This window comes from Pristiophorus japonicus, chromosome 6, assembly GCF_044704955.1.
Source record: "Pristiophorus japonicus isolate sPriJap1 chromosome 6, sPriJap1.hap1, whole genome shotgun sequence".
NCBI classification, from domain to species: Eukaryota; Metazoa; Chordata; class Chondrichthyes; family Pristiophoridae; genus Pristiophorus; species Pristiophorus japonicus.
In genome coordinates, this window is record NC_091982.1 from 146,858,751 (window position 1) to 146,880,702 (window position 21,952).

At 45.3% G+C, this 21,952-nt stretch overlaps 1 protein-coding gene across 4 annotated transcripts in view; it reads right to left on the bottom strand.

Moving 5' to 3' along the window:
• stk25b (serine/threonine kinase 25b) overlaps positions 1-21,952 on the bottom strand; it is a 290,058-nt gene that overhangs the window by 75,205 nt on the left and 192,901 nt on the right. For 2 of the 4 annotated variants that reach the window (XM_070883282.1, XM_070883281.1), the window contains exon 1: positions 16,183-16,391. The exons of 1 other annotated variant lie outside the window; for it this stretch is intronic. In XM_070883282.1, the coding sequence (XP_070739383.1) occupies positions 16,183-16,218 (36 nt within the window). In that variant the 5' untranslated portion in view covers positions 16,219-16,391. Of the gene's footprint in view, positions 1-16,182; positions 16,392-21,952 lie in introns of those variants that run through there. One more of the 4 variants, XM_070883283.1, reaches the window with a different exon arrangement.

Here is a 21,952-nt window from a genome sequence, read left to right on the forward strand (position 1 = left end):
GAGTCTCGTCGCCGAGAGCATGCAGAAAACAAGCGCAGGCAGCGGAAGGAGCCAGGCTCCCCGCCCACCCTTTCCTCCAACCACTGTCTGTCCCACCTGTGACACAGACTGTAATTCCCGTATTGGACTGTTCAGTCAGCTGAGAATGCAGAGTGGAAGCAAGTCTTCCTCGATTCTGAGGGACTGCCTATGATAATGATGATGATGATGGTGTCCAAATACACAAAATGGTAATTTATTTAAAAATTTCAACATTGAGCCATCATAAAGCTCAGAGCAGCGTTGTTTTTGTTCAGTGGACAAAAGTCCTGGGACTCCCTCCCTGACAGCACTGTGGGAGCACCTTCACCACATGGACTGCAGCGGTTCAAGGTGTGGCTCACCACCACCTTCTCAAGGGCTATCAGGTATGGGCAATAAATGCTGGCCTTGCCAACAATGCCCACATCTCAAGTATGAATATTAAAAAATATGCAGTGCGTAATGTGGGAGCGAGCCACACCGAGACCAGGGAACCTCAGGTTCAACCCTCGGTCTGCACTGATACCAATTATAGCTTCTTTACTGTGGAAAGCTGATTTCCCCAGTAAAGAAGCTATAATTGGCATGAGTATTCCCTGGCTCAGGAGGTAGAAAAAAAAAACATCAGTCAGCGAACATAACAACATGTTGAGGGAGTGCAACGAAGGTTCACCAGACTGATTCTTGGGATGGGGGATTGTCCTATGAGGAGAGATTGAGTAGAGTAGGCCTATATTTTCTAGAGTTTGAAACATACAAAATTCTTACAGGACTTAAGAGGGTAGCTGCAGGGAGGATGTTTCCTCTGGCTGGGGAGTCTAGAACCAGGGGTCACAGTCTCAGAATAAGGGGTCAGCCATTTAGGTCTGAGATGAGGAGAAATTTCTTCACTTGGAGGGTGGTGAATCTCTGGAATTGTCTACCCCAGGGGACTGTGGAGGTTCAGTCATTGAGTGTATGCAAGTCACAGACCGATAGATTTTTTGGATATTAAGGGAATTAAGGGATATGGGGAAAGTAGAGTTGAGGTAGATCAGCTATGATCATATTGAATGTCGGAGTAGGCTCGAGGGGCCGAATGGCCTACTCCTGCTCCTAATCCTTATGTTCTTATGTTCCTTGGCTGATGTTTTTTTTCTACCTCCCGAGCCAAGGAATACACACTTGATTCTACTACAGTGGCTCCGACTGCAACGTTGCGTGTGTAAATTGGGCGAGGGTAGTGTTAGGCTTGGCACTGCTGCTTGCCATCATTGAATAGCCTGACTACACTCACCATGTTGGATCGAACATGAAGGAGGATCACTTGGGCGAGTTACCGGGGGACAAACAGCTAGTGCCCGTGGAACTGGCTCCCAAGCACACCGCACCACCTTGGAGAAGGTGACAAAATTGAGAATTATTTTACCAAAAAACTACCGGGCCAAAATTGCCACCCGATCAGAAAGTAAGCGCACTCACCGATTCCTTAGGTCTGTCTCCGCCCCAATCCATGGGGTGGAGATTGGACCGATAGTCACCTCTCTGATGTGTATTTCCGGTCATGGCGATGTTGAGGGGAGGAAGTGTCGTTGCAGCGGGGCGACCGCCACTCTGGGTCAACAGCGGCGTGTTGATGATGTCAGCGTGGCGCGGATGTGTCACAATGTCCCTCCCCTTCAATTAAAGGGCAGGGCCGCTGCAAACTCTGCATGGGGTTTAGTTAGGTCCATTGGGCCACCGGGGAGGGTTTCGGCCGGGCCAGCGGCCACATGGCTACGATTATCGGAGCTTGGGGGGGGGCAATTTCGGCTCCTACAGCTTTTCATTTTCAGTAGATACTGGGCCAGTCACAAATGAAATCTGATCCCTAAATGGAACCGCCCTCAAAAAAAAAAATCACAACAAACCTTCCAAATCTCCCAGCAACAGAAAGATTTCAAACAGCTGAAGAATTCCGCATGTCTGCCAGCCCCGGGAACTGTTACTCTCCAGCAAGTGGAAACCAAAGCGATTCACGCCAGCTTGAAACTAGTATTATTAGTGCGTACCTCTGGATCGCCAATCCTTCACTGATTTTATAAACAGTCTGAACACATAAATAGTAAAAAAGTCATCAAAGGAAGGGTTGGGGTCGATCAGGGGCCAAAAAGGAGATCTTCTTGTGGAGGCAGAGGATATGGCTGAGGTACTAAATGAGAACTTGAAATCTGTCTTCAGTTGAGAAGAGGATGAAAGATAAGATATAGGAGGAGTAGGCCATTTGGCCCCTCGAGCCTGCTCTTCCATTCAATATCATGGCTGATCTGATCTTGGCCTCAACTCCATTCCCTGCCCACTCCCCATAACGCTTGACTCCCTTATTATTCAAAAAAATCTGCCTATCTCCATCTGAAATATATTCAATGAACCAGCCTCAACTGCTCTGGGGTAGAGAATGCCAAAGATTCATGGCCCTCAGAGAAGAAATTTCTCTTCATGCTGCCAATGTAACAATAAAGGAGGCGGCAGTGGTGATATTGGGTAGAATTAAAAATATATAACGAGGTACTTAAAAAATTGGCAATCCTCAAAAATAGAAATATCACCTGGTCCAGATGGGTCCTCGGTTACAGAAGGAAGCAAGGGTGTAAATTGCAGAGGCTCTGGCCACAATCTTCCAATCCTCCTTGGATTATGGGGTGCCAGAGGACTGGAGGATTGCAAATGTTGCACCCCTGTTTTAAAAAAAAGGGTGCAGGATAAACCAAGCAACTACAGGCCAGTCAGTGGTTGGGAAACTGAGACAATAATCCGGGACAAAATTAACTGGCATTTGGAAAAGTATGAGCTAATAAATGAAAGTCAGCATGGATTTGTTAAAAGCAAATCGTGTTTGACTAACTTGATCAAGTTTGTTGATGAAGTAACAGAGAGGGATGATGAGAGTAGTGCAGTTGATGTTGTGTATGTGGACTTTCAAAAGCGTTTGACAAAGTGCCACATAATAGACTTGTTAGAAAATGAAAGCCCATGGGATTACAGGAACAAAGGCAGCATGGATATAAAATTGGCTCAGGGACAGAAAGCAGAGAGGAGTGGTGAACGGTTGTTTTTCAGACTGGAAGGAGATATATAGTGGTGTTCCTCGGGGTCAGTATTAGGACCACTGATCCTTCTGGTAAATATTAATGACCTGGACTTGGGTATACAAGTATGAGGGCTGCTGACCGGGAGCAGTATGGGTCTTTGTCGGCCAGCGCGGACACGATGGGCCGAAATGGCCTCCTTCGGCGCTGTAAATTTCTATGTTTCTATGATACAAAACTTGGAAATATAGTAAATAATGAGGAGGATAGTAACAGAGTTCAGGAGTTAATGGAAAAACTGGTGCAATGTGCAGGCACATGGCAGATGAAAGTTAATGCAGAGAAGCGTGAAGTGATACATTTCGATAGGAAGAATGAGGCGAGGTAATATGAACTAAATGGTACAATTTTAAAGGGGTGCATGAACAGAGAGACCCGGAGGTATAGTTACTCAAATCTTTGAAGGTGGCAGGGCAGGTTGAGAAGGCTGTTAAAAAAGCACGTGGGATCCTTGGTTTTATTAATAGAGGAATAGAGTACAAAAGCAAGGAAGTTATGATAAACTTTTATAAAGCACTGGTTTGGCCTCAGTTGGAGTCGTGTGTTCAATTCTGGGCATCACACTTTAGGGTGGGGAGCAAGGCCTTGGAGAGGGTGCAGAGAAGATTTACTAGACTAGTACCAGGAGTGAGGGACTTTAGTTATGTGGAGAGACTGGAGAAGCTGGGGTTGTTCTCCATAGAAAATCGGTGCAAGAGTAGGCCATTCGGCCCTTCGAACCTGCACCACCATTCAATATGATCATGGCTGATCATGCAACTTTAGTACCCCATTCTTGCTTTCTCTCCATACCCCTTGATCCCTTTAGCCGTAAGGGCCACATCTAACTCCCTTTTGAATATATCTAATGAACTGGCCTCAACAACTTTCTGTGGTAAAGAATTCCACAGGTTCACAATTCTCTGAGTGAAGAAGTTTCTCCTCATCTTGGTCCTAAATGGCTTAGCCCTTATCCTTAGACTGTGACCCCTGGTTCTGGACTTCCCCAACATCGTAGGCTAAGGGAAGATTTGATAGAGATGTTCAAAATCAAGAACGGTTTTGATAAGAGCATGTCAGGAGAAACGGTGTCCAGTGGTAGGAGGGTCGGTAATCAGAGGACCCAGATTTAAGGTGATTGGCAAAAGAACCAGAGGCGACATCAGGAAACATTTTTAAACACAGCAAGTTGTTGTGATCTGGACTATGCTGCCTGAAAGGGTCGTGGAAGTAGAAGCAATAGTAACAACATTCAAAAGGGAATTGAATAAATACTTGAAGGGAAAAAATTGACAGAGCTGTGGGGAAAGAGCTGGGGGAGTGGATTCATGGGATAGCTCTACCAAGGAGCTGGCACGATGGGCTGTATCGCCTCCTTCTGTGCTGTATCATTCTAGGATTTGCCACCTCCTCCCCTCCCCAAATTTGGAATTGGTCAAGCTCAATCCTGACCTCACTCAATTTCCACACACACACACACACACACACACACACACACACACACTCAATCTAATGAGATCACTGGACAGCAAGCAGGTTAGAACACAGCTACATATTCATTCGGTCTCCATTTTTTCTCTGTCTCTTCTGAACTGGGATGGTGGGAGTGATAGATAACAACAACTTGTATTTATATAGTACCTTACTCCCAAGGCGCTTCACAGGAGTATTATGCAATAAAAATTTGACACCGAGCCGCGTAAGTAGAAATTAGCGCAGGTGACCAAAAACTTGGTCAAAGAGGTAGGTTTTAAGGAGCGTCTTGAAGGAGGAAAGAGGCGGAGAGGTTTAGGCAGGGAGTTCCAGAGCTTGGGGCCCAGGCAACAGAAGGTACGGCCACCAATGGTTGAGCGATTATAATCAGGAGGGCAGAATTAGGGGAGTGCAGACATCTCAGGGGGTTGTGGAGCTGGAGGAGATTACAGAGATAGGGAGGGGCAAGGCCATGGAGGGATTTGAAAATAAGGATGAAAATTTTGAAATCTTTGAAATACAATAGATTTGTGGGAACAGCAATCATTGAGCATATAGCACGGATCATTGCTTTCATCTGGGGAATTGAGCCTAGAGCAAATTGAATGAAAAGCATTATTGCCTAAATCTTGTGCAGACAGGTACATTTAATGGGCCAGGGACAATTCTGAGTTGTAACAAAATTATAGGGTCCTCATGGATGCATCTACCGTCAGCTGCTCAATCTTCACTTCGGTGATTACTGCCCTCTGAACCCATCAATGTATTACAGATATAAAACTAACCCCATGCCAACAGTTTTGTTGTACAGTAATATTCTGATACCAAGGCTTGCAAAAAGAATCACACAAGTCCGACAGGGATTAACAACAGACAAATATACTGCAACTATGGCATTGAAACAACCAATAACTTTGACTGCTTTACAGAACACCTCCATTCAGTCTCCCAAGTGTGACCCCGAGCTTCCGGTCGCCTGTCACTTTAATTCTCCGCTCCACTCCCACTCTGACCTCGGCCTCCTAAACTGTTCCAATGAAGCTCAACGTAAGCTCAAGGAACAGCACCTCATCTTTCGTTTAGGCACTTTACAGCCTCTGGACTCAACACTGAGTTCAACAATTTCAGAGCGTAACCTCTGCCCATATTTTGTTCCCTGTCCTCCGTTTTGTTTTACAAACCCTCCTTCCTTTTTCTTTCTTTCTCTCTCTCTCTCTCTCTCTTTCTTTCCCAGGGCAGCTGGTGATGATTCGCCATTCACACCCCATCTCGACTCATCTTTTGTTTCCTAACTTGTGCCATTACCAGCTCATTTTTGCCACCCTATCACAGACCTTCCCTTTTGTTCTTTCCTCCACTCCCCCTTTCAGTGCACCTCCTTACGAATCTGTTACATCTCTAACCTTTTCCAGTTCTGACGAAGGGTCACAGCCCCGAAACGTTAACTCTGTTTCTCTCCACAGATGCTGCCTGACCCGCTGAGATTTCCAGCATTTTGTGTTTTTATTTCAGATTCCAGCATCCGCAGTATTTCGCTTTTGAACCAATAACTTTTGTTACTTTGAGGACCCTAAACGTTGTATAGTATAGGAAGACAATTACCCAAGCTACTGAACGGCATTATCATGCATACACACTTTACTTAGAGCCGGTGAAGATACAATCATACCTGCACAGAATAATGCAGATAGAATTTTACCTGGATACCTCCCCATCAGACTTTAAATCCAATTAAAATGGTCTATAACATTCAACCACAGTCCATAACTCAACAAACCTGTACAATTGCTTACTTTGACATTATCGATATTCTGGTAACCGTAATAAAGACAACATGCACGTTGCTTTTGTACTGGCTTTAGCAGAATGATGGTGAAGCTGGCTTCAAGGCAAAAGGTTGTCCTTGCCTTTTTTGGCAGTTTAAGAGTGCAGCCACTGCACGAGACCCTGACATTGGCAATTTAGTGCTACTGAACCTAATCTAAAGCAGATACAGTTCATGGGCAATTTTCCATTAACCTGCTGAATCACATCAGACTTTATTAGAATATATTCCACTTCAAACAATATTCTTCATAACAAACTAGGTCATTATTAACAAGTCTGCCCAATATGTGTTTCAGCCTGCTCCCGTCCCACTGTGCCAGTCTCTTCTTATCTTGTTCCTATTCTTTCTTGCTTTGTCCAGTCTCCACTGACTGACATCTGTGGATCTTCTGCTGCCCATCACTACTTGAGCAATTTCGGGTTCTCTGGCACCAATCGCCTTTTTCCCCACCAGGGATGTTTGCTCCCTCTACACATCCATCTCTCATCCAGGGTGATCTACAGCCCTCCACCACTTCCTCAAATAGCAGCCCAAGCAGATCCTATCCACCACCACCATCGTCCTTTGCTTTCCTAAACTTCTGCTTGCCCCGCACAACTACTCTTAACTCCACTCACTTTTCCAGGTAAAATGGGTCGTATGAGAACCCGCCTGGGTTCCAGCTATACCTTTTTTGTTTTGTTTATGTAGAACATTCTTTTTTCTGATCCTACGCAGTCCCTTCCTGACCTCTTCCTCGGTTATATGGATAACTGTGGTGGTACCACTTTCTCAAATTCTGGAAATTTAATTGACTGCTTCCATCCCTCACCTCGACATGATCCACCGCTGACTTTCCCTCCACCAACTCTTGTAATAAATGGCCCATTGCAAGTCTGCCAACTCCCACAAGTATCTGGATTATACTTCTTCCCAAGCCACTTCCTGTAAAGCCTCTATTCCTTTCCCCATCATATCTGCCTTGATGACTATTACAATTTGGGGTTTTCACAGTAGTCATTCGACTTAAGACTGTCGCTCTCTCCTACTAACCAGAGTATGACTGTATCTGCCCAATATCCAGATAAAGGTAGCAAGACCATGAGACCATGGTATTGAACAGAGAAGCCTTGCCCCGGCTTACTAAATACATTACGAGCCTTCAAATAACCTGCTCATCTTCAGCAGGCGGAAGAGTATGCAGTCCATCAGACTGAGGCTCAGGGAAGAAACCAAAAGCCTGATTTATTTAACATTAAACATGTAAACGCAGTCTCCACGTCAGCAGCATATTTACTATCATTTACAAAGTTGACAATGCTCCTAGAAATGTCAAAAGCAAAAATGCTTCTCCACTGCCGGTCAGATAGCTCATATGTAGAACTAGAAAAGGGCAGATGGGTCAAACCAATCTTCCCTTACCCCCTTCCTGCTCTCACACAGACAGGACAGAAGATGGAAGAACAGAGCTCCATTGGAAAGGTGACGGCAAAATACTGCGGACGCTGGAAATCTGAAAGATAAGCAGAAAAAGTTGGAAATACTCAGGTCATATGTGGAGAGAGAAACCATTTCTCTTGTCACAAATATGCTGCCTGACCTGCTGAGTATTTCCAGCATTTTCTGTCCATTATATTATTTATAACATACTGAAAATCTTACATCTGCATGCACTACCCGTTTTCAAACTCTTGTTAACCATTTTCACATTTCTGTCAACCTTTCCCCACTATAAATTCCTATATCCATATTTATAATGAAAGTTGAAGTAAACTTGTCACGCTGAAATTACACTGTCCTACCAGTGGTGGTGCTCTAACCCCTCGGTTTTGTGTCCCCAACTCTTCAGCCTGCACTGCAGACAAACTTAATATTCTAATTAATTCTACTTCTTTGCTTCCCTAAATGTTGCGATTTAACTACAAGTAGAATATAAAATCATGGTTATTATATAAAAAATACAGAACATATGACTTTAAAATGAGAATGGACACATGTCTGTCACGCTGGCCCAATTAGCCCCCACCCTCTAACCCCACTTCACCTGAAAACAACACTTGGTCTTGACTCCGTGTGTGCAATGCTAGGGGAGTTTGATTATTAGCTATTCTTTGCCATTTTACTCAGCAGAGGGGTGGGCATCGCAGGTAGAAGGAGAAGGAAAGGCATTACAGGATGATTTTATAGCCAGAAGAGTTCAGGCAGTAGTCTGATCATCACTTTAGATTACAGTCTTGAAATCTCTCCCTGGCATCTGTCATTACTTATAATCTATACTGGGAGATATCACCTGATGCCACTCATGGTAACTCAATGGATATGAATATCAGACGATGTAAGGCACAATCTATTATTCTGGTGCTAATGTACAGATTTGTATTTCCCTTTAAGACAAGTTCGAAGTGCTGTGCCTTCTTGAGGTCAATTGGACGCTAGCTGCTCCTGGGCAGATCTCAAGATCAATTGGAGGCCAGGGAACCAGAAGATAGTTACTAGATTTTTTTTGAAGCGTGGCACTGAAATTTAGAAGTGTGACACCTAAAGTACGAAACACTCATTTCAAAATATTTACAAATACGGCTTTAATTTTATTTGAAATTGATATTTTATAATATTGTGCTGATACTGACTCTACCTCCTGTCGCTGATAAAGATTATTCATAGTTTCGGACCAACAATGGCATTGCAACTATATGACAGGTTAAATTGAGAAATAAATCAGGAGTCAGTTACTGGGAGCAGCTAGCCTCCTCCTTTCAACCTTGGTGCCTGGCACCATGATGTATGACAATTGTTTTGTCATTACTTGCAATGCCATGCCTTCTACACAAGAACATAAGAAATAGGAGCAGGAGTAGGCCATTTGGCCGCTCGAGCCTGCTCCACCATTTAATAAGATCATGGCTGATCTGATCATGGACTCAGCTCCACTTCCCTGCCTGTTCCCCATAACCCTTTATTCCCTGATCACTCAAAAATCTGTCTATCTCTGCCTTAAATATATTCAATGGCCCAGCCTCCACAGCTCTCTGGGATAGAGAATTCCCTAGATTTACAACCCTCTGAAGAAATTCCTCCTCATCTCAGTTTTGAATGGGCGGCCCCTTATTCTGAGACTATGTCCCCTAGTTTTTTAGTTTCCCCTATGAATGGAAATATCCTCTCTGCATCCACCCTGTCAAGCCCCCTTATTATCTTATATGTTTCAATAAGATCACACCTCATTCTTCTGAACTCCAATGTGTATAGGCCCAACCTATCTTCATAAGTCAACCCCCTCATCTCTGGAATCAACTTAGTGAACTTTTTCTGAACAGCTTCCAATGCAAATATATCCTTCCTTAAATACGGAGACCAAAACTGTACACAGTACTCCAGGTGTGGCCTCACCAATACCCTGTACAGTTGTAGCAGGACTTCTCTGCTTTTATACTCTATCCCCCTTGCAATAAAGGCCAACATTCCATTTGCCTTCCTGATTACTTGCTGTACCTGCATACTAACTTTTTGTGTTTCATGCACAAGGACCTCCAGGTCTGTATTGCAGCATTTTGCAATTTTTTTCCATTTAATTATAATTTGCTTTTCTATTTTTTCTGCCAAAGTGGATAACCTCACATTTTCCCACATTATACACCATCTGCCAAATTTTTGCCCACTCGCTTAGCCTGTCTATATCCCTTTGCAAATTTTGTGTGTCCTCACAATTTGCTTTCCCACCCATCTTGTATCATCAGCAAACTTGGCTACATTACACTCGCTCCCTTCATCCAAGTCATTAATATAGATTGTAAATAGTTAAGGCCCCAGCACCGATTCCTGCGGCACCCCACTAGTTACTGTTTGCCAGCCGGAACATTATCCATTTATCCTGACTCTCTGTTTTCTGTTAGTTAGCCAATCCTCAATCCATGCTACTATATTACCCCAACCCCTAAACTTTTATCTTGTGCAGTAATCTTACGTGCAACCTTATCGAATGCTTTCTGGAAATCCAAATGCACCACATCCACTGAATCCCCCTTATCCACCATGCTCGTTACATCCTCAAAGAACTCCAGCACATTTGTCAAACATAATTTCCCTTTCATAAAACCATGCTGACTCTGCTTGATTCAATTATGCTTTTCCAAATGTCCTGCTACTGCTTCCTTAATAATGGAATCCAGCATTTTCCAACGACAGATGTTGGGCGAACTGGTCTATAGTTTCCTGCTTTCTGTCTGCCTCCTTTTTTAAATAGGGGCGTTACATTTGCAGTTTTCCAATCCAATCATGGCTGATCTGATCTTGGCTTCAACTCCACTTCCCTGCCTGCTCCCCATAACCCTCGACTCCTTTCTGTTGCCTAAGCCCTAAGATCTGGAACTCCTTGCCTAAACCTCTCTGCCTCTCTACCCTCCTTCTAGACGCTTCTTAAAACCTACCTCTTTGACCAAACTTTTGCGCTAATTTCTAGTTGTACGCCTCGGTGTCAAATTGTTATCTCATAATACTCCTATGAAGCGCCTTGAGACATTTCACTACATTATAGGCGCTATATAACTACAAGTTGTTGTTATCGTATGACGGAGGCCTGAAACCAGTAGCATTCATGAAATAAACACAAACAGAAACATTATTGAAGTAATATTGACCAACAACTTATTCTCACATATTGTGCAGTAAAACCTGCTGTTATAAGGAAGCTGAAGAACTTATGCTGGATGATAAATGAATCTCTCACTCACATGAACTTTTATCTTGTGCAGTAATCTTTTATGTGGCACCTTATCGAATGCTTTCTGGAAATCCAAATACACATCCACTTCTTCCCCCCTATCCACCCTGCTCGTTACATCCTCAAAGAACTCCAGCAAATTAAAGCAGTTAAAGGGGAGCAATTTTACAATGAACTGATTTAAAATAGAAGGTGCTAGAAGAGGATTGCTTTGATTCAGTTTTTATTGGAATTCGAAATCAGTGTTGCCCAATACGCTAAGCCACTAGCCACAACTATTTTGAGAATAACTTTAAATCAAGTGCCCCCTTTTGGTAAGGGCACTAGAACCCACAAATTTCTAAATAAAACTTTAAAGGAAACTTAAATCAAATTAAAATTTGGTTGCGGGGGGTGATGATGCACTCCAGTCCCTCCGGCGCCCACCTCTCGCGGAAGGCCGCGAGCGTACCGGTGGACACCGCGTGCTCCATCCCCAGGGGCACTCTGGCGCGAAGAGAGGCAGGCAGTCGGGCTGAACGACTCCCTCGACCGCCCGCTGCCTGGTCACTAGCCACATGTGGCCAATTGGGAATCCAGATGTGACAAATTGTATTTTTGATTAGAAAATACAAAATGAGTAAGAAACACAGTCGTCGGACGCATGATCTCAATACTCATTTGCATGGCATACAGGCATGTGAATGTTGACCTTTTTGTGGATTTGTTGGTAAAATGGCAAGCTTATAAAAGCTAAAAGTGTGCCCGTGCTTTTTAGATCATGGTGTGCTTTAATTCCTTGGTCATGGCTTGTTGGCCATCTGCTAAAATGGCGTGCCAGGATGAAAATGCTGACTCCAGCTCCATGGAAACACCGGCAATATTGTATGGAGAGAGCAGCTGTCATCATGGCCAGCTCCATTGTTCCATGCCAGCAGACGAAAGCCTAGCCAGTGAAGAGCAGCTCCAACAGGGCACGTGCTTGCAAAAGGGCAAGCTGGAGTGGCTCTCCAGCGTCTTGTGCAAGTCAACATTCTCAGCAGTCGCTCTGATGAAGTCAGAGTACTCGCTCGCAACTGCTGGTCCAAAACCTCGAAGCTGCACTAAGATGGGGTGCACCTGATAAATTACTGCCAGAATTCCAAACTTTGGTGAAAGAGGAAAACTGCTAAGTTTTGCATTGATGGTAGAGATCTGTTAAGTAAATGTATACAAGCACCTATATTATGTGCAGAGTTTTCTAATAAAATTAGCACATGGCTAAAACGGTGTCGCCATAGCCACACCTGCGGTTAATCAGAGATTTCTATTGGACAACACTGCTCCAAGAGAGCTAACAATAATCAAAGGAAAAATTCAAGAGCAAACTCCTGAAAAAAATCCAGATGTTTAAATAGGTATGCAACTCTGACATAGATTCCCGTCTGCAGATGGCTACCATAAGTGCCTTTCTGTCCATCCATAAAGACCAGGTACTGATGCCAGTGATTGTTTCAACAAAGGCCAGTTCCAACAAGACCTATAAGCTGCAAGGTTTTAACACCAAAGGTTGCATCAATTAATGACTATTTCTTGATTGGCCCCATCTCCTATCGTCCTCACTCCTGTCTGAGGCTGAACCAGACTGTTCGCAACCTTGGTGTCATATTTGACCCCGAAATGAGCTTTCGACCACATACCCGCAGCATAACTAAGACCGCCTATTTCCACCTTCGTAACATCGCCTGTCTCCACCCTTGCCTCAGTTCATCCGCTGCTGAAGCCCTCATTCATGCCCTTGTTACCTCTAGACTTGACTACTCCAACGCACTCCTGGCTGGCCTCCCACATTCTACCCTACGTAAACTGGAGGTGATCCAAAACTCGGGTGCCAGTGTCCTAACTTGCACCAAATCCCACTCATCCATCAGCCCGGTTCTCGTTGACCTACTCTGGCTTTCTGTTAAGCAACACCTCGATTTCAAAATTCTCATCATTTTCAAATCCCTCCATGGCCTCGCCCCTTCCTAGCTCTGTAATCTTCTCCAGCCCCACAACATCCCCCACCCCTCCTCCATGATGTCTGCGCTCCTCTAATTCTGCCCTCTTGAGCATCCCTGATTATAATCGCTCAACCATTGGTGGTCATGCCTTCTGTTGCCTAGACCCCAACCTCTGGAATTCCCTGCCTAAACCTCCCAGCCTCTCTACTCCTTCAAGACGCTCCTTAAAACATACTCTTTGACCAAGCTTTTGGTCACCTGCGCTAATTTCTACTTATGCGGTAAAATTTTATCTCATAATACTCCTGTAAAGCGCGTTAAAGGTGCGATATAAATACAAGTTCTTGTTGTTGGTGTCTTCCCTTCCAGTTGTCTCATCATTACCAATAACAACTGGAGCATCCAGTGGCGGTTGTTGTGGCATTGGCAAAAAAAAAGGGCCTTGTGAAATGTTTGTAGTGTCCCCCAGATCGGGGGGCACTTGATCTAATGTTTGTTTTGTTTACTCAAAGGGAGTTGTGGCATTGGCGACACTTATGGGCTCCGAGATGACTTGCAAGCCCAAAGTACGATATGAAAGTCCACCACATACCTCCCTCAATAGATTGATTGGAGGCTGGTCTTGGCAATTCAGTTATGCTTTTAATTTTGCCGTTTTTCAGATGGTCAAGTAGACTTTTCAAGCCCCTCTAGCAAGTCACTTGCTATGCATGGAGTTTTATAATCAAGTGCCTCCCTTGTGAATGCTACAGTCCTTCATGGTGCCATCCAGAGTATCTTTGAAGAATTTTCACCGTGCTTACCTTCTTTCAAATACCTGTAAAAGCAGCTTTAGGTATACATTACCAGCCAGTCTGACGAAATGGCCAGTCCATCATAGCTGGATTTTCAAGATCATGTTTCGATTTTGGTGCTGTTGGCCCAGGACAGGGTTCATTGTCCAGTATTGTGTCTTACCAACTGATTTACAGAATCACAGAGTTAGCACATGAAATTCACTGACCAGCTACAGTAATTTGTCTTGCACTATGAAGCTTGGCTCCATACCTAATTATGAAAAAAAATGAGATGGCACCAGGAAAGCAGAGCTGATCGTAGTCAGGACAGACAACGCAGGAGAAGCCTCTTCCACATCCACAGCAAGATCATCCAATATTCAGACTCAGGTACAAGAAACATGTTGGTACCAGCTGCTGATACATGTGCAGAATGCAACCGGCCTGCATACCTGTCCAGTGACCTATTCCACTGGAATGGTTCATCATCATGATCAGCTAAACCTGTTAGAGGTCTCAGTTACAAATATTATTGAAACATACTGGGGTGCAGGGGGGGGGGGGGGGGGGGGGGGGGGAGAGTGGGGGCAGAGAGACGCAGCGACGAAAACCTGTAGGATAAGTTATCCCCAAAATATGTCCACTGGTGCTATGCCTACCTCGGTTATAAAGTGTTGGAATGAACATAAGAAATAGGAGCAGGAGTAGGCCATACGGCTCCTCGAGCCTGCTCCGCCATTCAATAAGATCATGGCTGATCCGATCATGGACTCAGTTCCACTTCCCTTATCGTTTAAGAAGCTGTTTATTTCAGTCTTAAATTTATTTAATGTCCACAGATTCACAACCCTCAGAAGAAATTTCTCCTTATCTCAGGATAAGAGGTCACCCATTTAGAACTAAGATCATGCCCTCTTGTCCTAATCTTCCCCACCAGTGGAAACATCCTCTCTGCATCCACCTTGTCAAGCCCCCTCTTAATCTTATACATTTCGATAAGATCACCTCTCATTCTTCTGAACTCCAATGAGTAGAGGCCCAATCTACTCAACCTTTCCTCATAAGTCAACCCACTCATCCCCAAGATCAACCTAGTGAACCTTCTCTGAACTGCCTCCACAGCAAGTATATCCTTTCGTAAATATGGAAACCAAAACTGCACACAGTATTCCAGGTGTGGCCTCACCAATACCTTGTATAGCTGTAGGAAGACTTCCCTGCTTTTATACTCCATCCCCTTTGCAATAAAGGCCAAGATTCCATTGGCCTTCCTGATCACTTGCTGTACTATCCTTTTGTGTTTCATGCACAAGTACCCCCAGGTCCCACTGTACTGCAGCACTTTGCAATCTTTCTCCATTTAAATAATAATTTTCTCTTTGATTTTTTTCTGCCAAAGTGCATGACCTCACATTTTCCAACATTACGACCCTTTGTCCAATTAGCTTTATGTCATGCTAATTAAAAACACCTCAGTTCTTACCACAGGATTAGTGTAAACTTGTCAGTCTGGCATGTATTGGCCATTTCAGTCAAAAAAGCATAAAGCTTTCTTATCCACGTCGATTCCTAATGGAGCGGCGTGAAAACCCGTTCCACAACAGGGGCAGGCATCCTTTTTTTCCTGTGCGGGTGGAAGAAGAATTTAAAAAATAGGAGCAGGAATAGACCATTTGGCCCCTCAAGTCTGCTCTGCCATTCAATAAGATCATGGCTGATCTGATTTTGGCCTCAGCTCCACTTCCCTGCCTCTTCCCCATAACCCTCGACTCCCTTATCGTTCAAAAATCTGTCTATCTCCACCTTAAATGTATTCAATGATCCAGCTTCCACAGTTCTCTGGGGCAGAGAATTCCAAAGATTCACAACCCAGCGAGAGAAGAAATTCCTCCTCATCTCAGTTTTAAATGGACGACCCCTTAATCTGAAACTATGCCCCCTAGTTCGAGATTCCCCCACGAGGGGAAACATCCTCCTGTTATGTACCCTGTCGAGCCCTCTCAGAACCTTATACGTTTCAGTAAGATCACCGCTCACATGGGCAATACCAGCTCGCACGCCAGGCTGCGCCAGTCGGAGTCCCTTCAAAAAGCAGCAACCGGGACGGTTGGCACCAGGCACCTGATGCCAAGCACGCACGTACGTGGCAGCGAGCTGGGGGGTCGTGGACGTGTCGTTGACTTGAGTTGAACTTGACTGAAATGGAAGGGGAAGGAGGGAGGGAGGGAAGACATTTGTATTTTTTGAGGTGAGAGGGTAGGAGAGAGAAAAAAATCCCAGGGCCAGCCACATCCAATAAAATGCCAGCAGCTGCCCCTGCCCCTGCCCCTGCCCCTACCTGGATACTGAAGTCTCGAATATGAGCCATTTCCATGGGAGCCAGTCAGGCAGCACTAATGGTCTCTGAAGGCGAGGATCAGAGCGCAGTCTCTATAAGCAGGCCCGGTGGGACATTACCGCCGCTGCAGGCCGCCTGGAGCCTCCGCAAAGTCCGTCAGCTCCTTCACTGTTTGGGTCCAGCAGCTCGCCTGCTGCCCGCTCAGCGCGCAGGCGCCTACCCGCAAGCCGCGGTGCGCGCCGGGACTCGGAGTCCACCTGCCCGCGCCGACCTGCCGCCATAGCCGGCGACGCCAGGCGGGAGGGACTCCAACTCCCGGCGGGTACCGCGGGGATTCCGGCCTGGGCAGGCCGACTGCCCCTCCCCTCCGCAGCCCCGACACTCCGCACAGCCGCAGTACGGCCGCCTGCCAATCACTCTGACTGCCGTGTGGCCCCGCCTCCGGGCCCGCCTCAGCTGGGAACCCAGCACAACAACAACTCGCAACTATACAACAACAACTCGCATCTATACAACAACAACTTGCAAAAAGGGTCACATTACAGCAAAATCCTAAAGGGGCAAAGTGTGTTAAAAAGACTAGCCTGAAGGCTCTGTGCCTCAATGCGAGGAGTGTTCGGAATAAGGTGGATGAATTAACTGCGCAGATAGCACTTAACGGATACGATGTAATTGGCATCACGGACACATGGCTCCAGGGTGACAAAGGCTGGGAACTCATTATCCAGGTGTATTCAACATTTAGGAAGGATAGACAGAAAGGAAAAGGAGGTGGGGTGGTGTTGCTGGTTAAAGAGGAAATTAATGCAATAGTAAGGAAGGACATTAAGCTTGGATGATGTGAAATCAGTATGGGTGGAGCTACGGAAAACCAAAGGGCAGAAAACGCTAGTGTGAGTTGTGTAAAGACCACCAAACAGTAGTAGTGAGGATGGGGATAGCATCAAACAAGAAATTAGGGATGCGTGCAATAAAGATACAGCAGTTATCAGGGCGACTTTAATCTACATATTGACTTGGCTAACTAAACTGGTAGCAATGCGGTGGAGGAGGATTTCCTGGAGTGCATTAGAGATGGTTTTCTAGACCAATATGTCGAGGAACCAACTAGAGGACTGGCCATCCTAGACTAGGTGATGTGTAATGAGAACGGACTAATTAACAATCTTGTTGTGCAAGGCCCCTTGGCGAAGAGTGACCATAATATGGTAGAATTCTTTATTAAGATGGAGAATGACAGTTAATTCAGAGACTAGGGTCCTGAACTAGGGGCAAGGTAATTTCGATGGTATGAGACGTGAATTGGCTAGAATAGACTGGCAAATGATACTTAAAGAGTTGACGGTGGATAGGCAATGGCAAACATTTAAAGATCACATGGATGAACTTCAACAATTGTACATCCCTGTCTGAAGTAAAAATAAAACGGGGAAGGTGGCTCAATGGTGGCTATCAAGGGAAATTAAGGATAGTGTTAAATCCAAGGAAGAGGCATATAAATTGGCCAGAAAAAGCAGCATACCTGAGGACTGAGAGAATTTTGGAATACAGCAGAGGAGGACAAAGGGTTTAATTAGGAGGGGGAAAATAGAGTATGGAAGCTTGCTGGGAACATAAAAACTGACTATAAAAGCTTCTATAGATATGTGAAGAGAAAAAGATTAGTGAAAACAAACGTAGGTCCCTTGCAGTCAGATTCAGGTGAATTTATAATGGGGAACAAAGAAATGGCGGACCAAGTAAACAAATACTTTGGTTCTGTTTTCACGAAGGAAGACACAAATAACCTTCCGGAAATACTAGGGAACCGAGGGTCTAGTGAGAAGGAGGAACTGAAGGATATCCTTATAAAGCGGGAAATTGTGTTAAGGAAATTGATAGGATTGAAGGCTGATAAATCCCCGGGGCCTGATAGTGTGCATCCCAGAGTACTTAAGGAAGTGGCCCTAGAAATAGTGGATGCATTGGTGATCATTTTCCAACGGTCTATCGAATCTGGATCAGTTCCTATGGACTGGAGGGTAACTAATGTAACACCACTGTTTAAAAAAGGAGGGAGAGAGAAAACGGGTAATTATAGACCAGTTAGTCTGACATCAGTAGTGGGGAAAAGGTTGGAATCAATTATTAAAGATGTAATAGCAGCGCATTTGGAAAGCAGTGGCAGGATCGGTCCAAGTCAGCATGGATTTATGAAAGGGAAATCATGCCTGACAAATCTTCTGGAAAATTTTGAGGATGTAACTAGTAGAGTGGACAAGGGAGAACCAGTGGATGTAGTGTATTTGGACTTTCAAAAGCTTTTGACAAGGTCCCACACAAGAGATTGGTGTGCAAAATCAAAGCACATGGTATTGGGTGTAATGTACTGACGTGGATAGAGAACTGGTTGGCAGACAGGAAACAGAGAGTCAGGATAAACAGGTCCTTTTCAGAATGGCAGGCAGTGACTACTGGCAGGGATCAGTGCTGGGACCCCAGCTCTTTACAATATATATTAATGATTTAGATGAAGGAATTGAGTGTAATATCTCCAAGTTTGCAGATGACACTAAACTGGATGGCGGTGTGAGCTGTGAGGAGGATGCTAAAAGGCTGCAGGGTGACTTGGACAGGTTAGGTGAGTGGGCAAATGCATGGCAGATGCAGTATAATGTAGATAAATGTGAGGTTATCCACTTTTGGGGCAAAAACAAAGCGGCAGAATATTATCTGAATGGCGGCAGATTAGGAAAGAGGGAGGTGTAATGAGACCTAGGGGTCATGGTTCAATAGTCATTGAAAGTTGTCATGCAGGTACAGCAGGTGGTGAAGGCAGCAAATGGTATGTTGGTCTTCATAGCTAGGGAATTTGAGTATTAGGAGCAGGGAGGTCTTACTGCAGTTGTACAGGGCCTTAAGTGAGGCCTCACCTGGAATATTGTGTTCAGTTTTAGTCTCCTAATCTGAGGAAGGATGTTCTTTCTATTGAGGGAGTGCAGCGAAGGTTCACCAGACTGATTCCCTGGATGGCTGGACTGACATATGAGGAAAGACTGGATCAACTTGGCCTTTATACACAGGAGTTTAGAAGGATGAGAGGGGATCTCATAGAAACATATAAAATTCTGACGGGACTGGACAGGTTAGATGCGGTAGAATGTTCCCAATGATGGGGAAATCCAGAGCCAGGGGACACAGTCTTAGGATAAGGGGTCGGCCATTTAGGACTGAGATGAGGAGAAACTTCTTCACTCAGAGAGTTGTTAACCTGTGGAATTCCCTGCCGCAGAGAGTTGTTGATGCCAGTTCACTGGATATATTCAAGAGGGAGTTAGATATGGCCCTTACGGTTAAGGGGATCAAGGGAAAGCAGGAAAGGGGTACTGAAGGAATGATCAGCCATGATCTTATTGAATGGTGTGCAGGCTCGAAGGGCTGAATGGCCTACTCCTGCACCTATTTTCTATGTTTCTATGTATACAACAACAACTTGCATTTATACAACAACAACTTGCATTATACAACAACAACTTGCATTTATACAACAACTTGCATTTACCAACATAGGCAGTTCCTTAAAATTGAGGAAGACTTGCTTCTACTCTAAAAGTGAGTTCTCAGGTGACTGTACAGTCCAATGCGGGAATTACAGTCTCCGTCACAGGTGGGACACACAGTGGTTGAAGGAAAGGGTGGGTGGGGAGCCTGGTTTGCCGCACACTCCTTCCGCTGCCTGCGTCTGGATTTCTGCATGCTCTCGGCAACGAGACTCGAGGTGCTCAGCGCCCTCCCGGATGCTCTTCCTCCATTTTAGGTGGTCTTGGGCCAGGGACTCCCAGGTGCCGGTGAGGATGTTGCACTTTATCAAGGAGGCTTTGAGGGTATCCTTTAAACGTTTCTTCTGCCCACTTGGGGATCGCGTGCTGTGTAAGCGTTCCGAGTAGAGCGTTTGCTTAGGAAGTTTCGTGTCTGGCATGCGGATGACGTGGCCCACACAACGGAACTGGTTGAGTGTGGTCAGTGCTTCGCTGCTAGGGATGTTGGCCTAAGCGAGAACAATGATGTTGGTGCGTCTGTCCTCCCAGGGTATTTGCAGGATCTTGAGGAGGCAGCGCTGGTGGTACTTCTCCAGTGATTTGAGCTGTCTACTGTATATAGTCCACGTCTCTGAGCCATACAGGAGGGCGGGTATCACTATTGTCCTGTAGACCATAAGCTTGGTGCCAGATTTGAGGGCCTGGTCTTCAAACACTCTCTTCCTCAGGTGACCGAAGGCTACGCAGGCACACTGGAGGCGGTGTTGCACCTCGTCATCGATGTCTGCCCTTGCTGATAGTAGGCTCCCGAGGTATAGAAAATGGTCCACGTTGCCCAAGGCTGCACCGTTGGTTTTGGTGACTGGACGGCAGTACTGTGTGGCAGGGTGAGGTTGGTGGAGGACCTTTGTTTTACGGATGTTTAGTGAAAGATCCATGCTTTCGTACACATCGGTGAAGGTGTTGATGATGGCTTGGAGTTCGGCCTCTGAGTGTGCGCAGACGCAAGCATTGTCTATGTACTGTAGTTCGATGACAGAGGATGGGTCAACCTTGGATCTAGCCTGGAGGCGGCAAAAGTTGAACAGTTTCCCACTAGTTCTATAATTTAGTTCCACTCCAGCGGGGAGCTTGTTGAGCGTGAGATGGAGCATTGCAGCAAGGAAGATAGCGAAGAGGATTAGCGCAATGACGCTTGACCCCGGTCCGGCCGTGGAATAGGTCTGTGATGGATCCGTTGGTCAGGATCACGGCTTGCATGTCATCGTGGAGCAGACGGGGGATGGTGACAACTTTTGGGGACAGCCGAAACGGAGGAGGATGCTCCATAGTCTCCCACGGTTGACAGTGTCAAAGGTCTTTGTGAGGTCAAAGAAGGCCATGTACAAGGGTTAGTGCAGTTCCCTGCATTTCTCTTGTAATTGTCGCACTGTGAAGATCATGTCCGTAGTAGACGGAATGCGCATTGCGAATCTGGAGCTCTTCAGCCACGGGGAGAAGACAATTGAGGAGGATTCTTGCAATGACTTTCCCAGTGGCCGATAGCAGGGAGATTCCTCTGTAGTTACCTCACTCGGACTTGTCTCCTTTTTTGAAGAAGGTCACGATTACGGCATCTCTGAGATCTCCCAGCATGCTCTCCTCCTTCCATTTATACAACAACAACAATTCACATTTATACAACAACAACTTGTATTTATACAGCGCCCTTAATGTGGCAAAACGTCCAGGAGCGATATCAAACAATATTTGATAACATAAGAACATAAGAAATAGGAGCAGGAGTAGGCCATTTGACCCCTCGAGCCTGCTTCGCCATTCAGTAAGGTCACGGCTGATCTGATCTTGGCCTCAACTCTACTTTCCTGCCAGCTCTCCATAACCCTCGACTCCCATATCATTTAAAAATCTGACCATCTCCACCTTAAATATATTCAATGACCCAGCCTCAACAGCTCTCTAGGGCAGAGAATTCCAAAGATTCATGGCCCTCTGAGAGAAGAGGCAATAGAACAAGGGGTATATATGCACAAATCGCTTACGGGATCCTGGGCTTCATGAATCGGGCACAAAAGTGTGGAAATTATGATAAACCTTTATAAAATGCTGGTTCGGCCCCAACTGGAGTACTGATTCCAATTCTGGGCACCGCACTTTAGGAAGGATGTGAAGGCCTTAGAGAGGGAGCAGAAAAGATTTACAAGAATGATTCCAGCGATGAGGGACTTCAGTTACGTGGATAGACTGGAGAA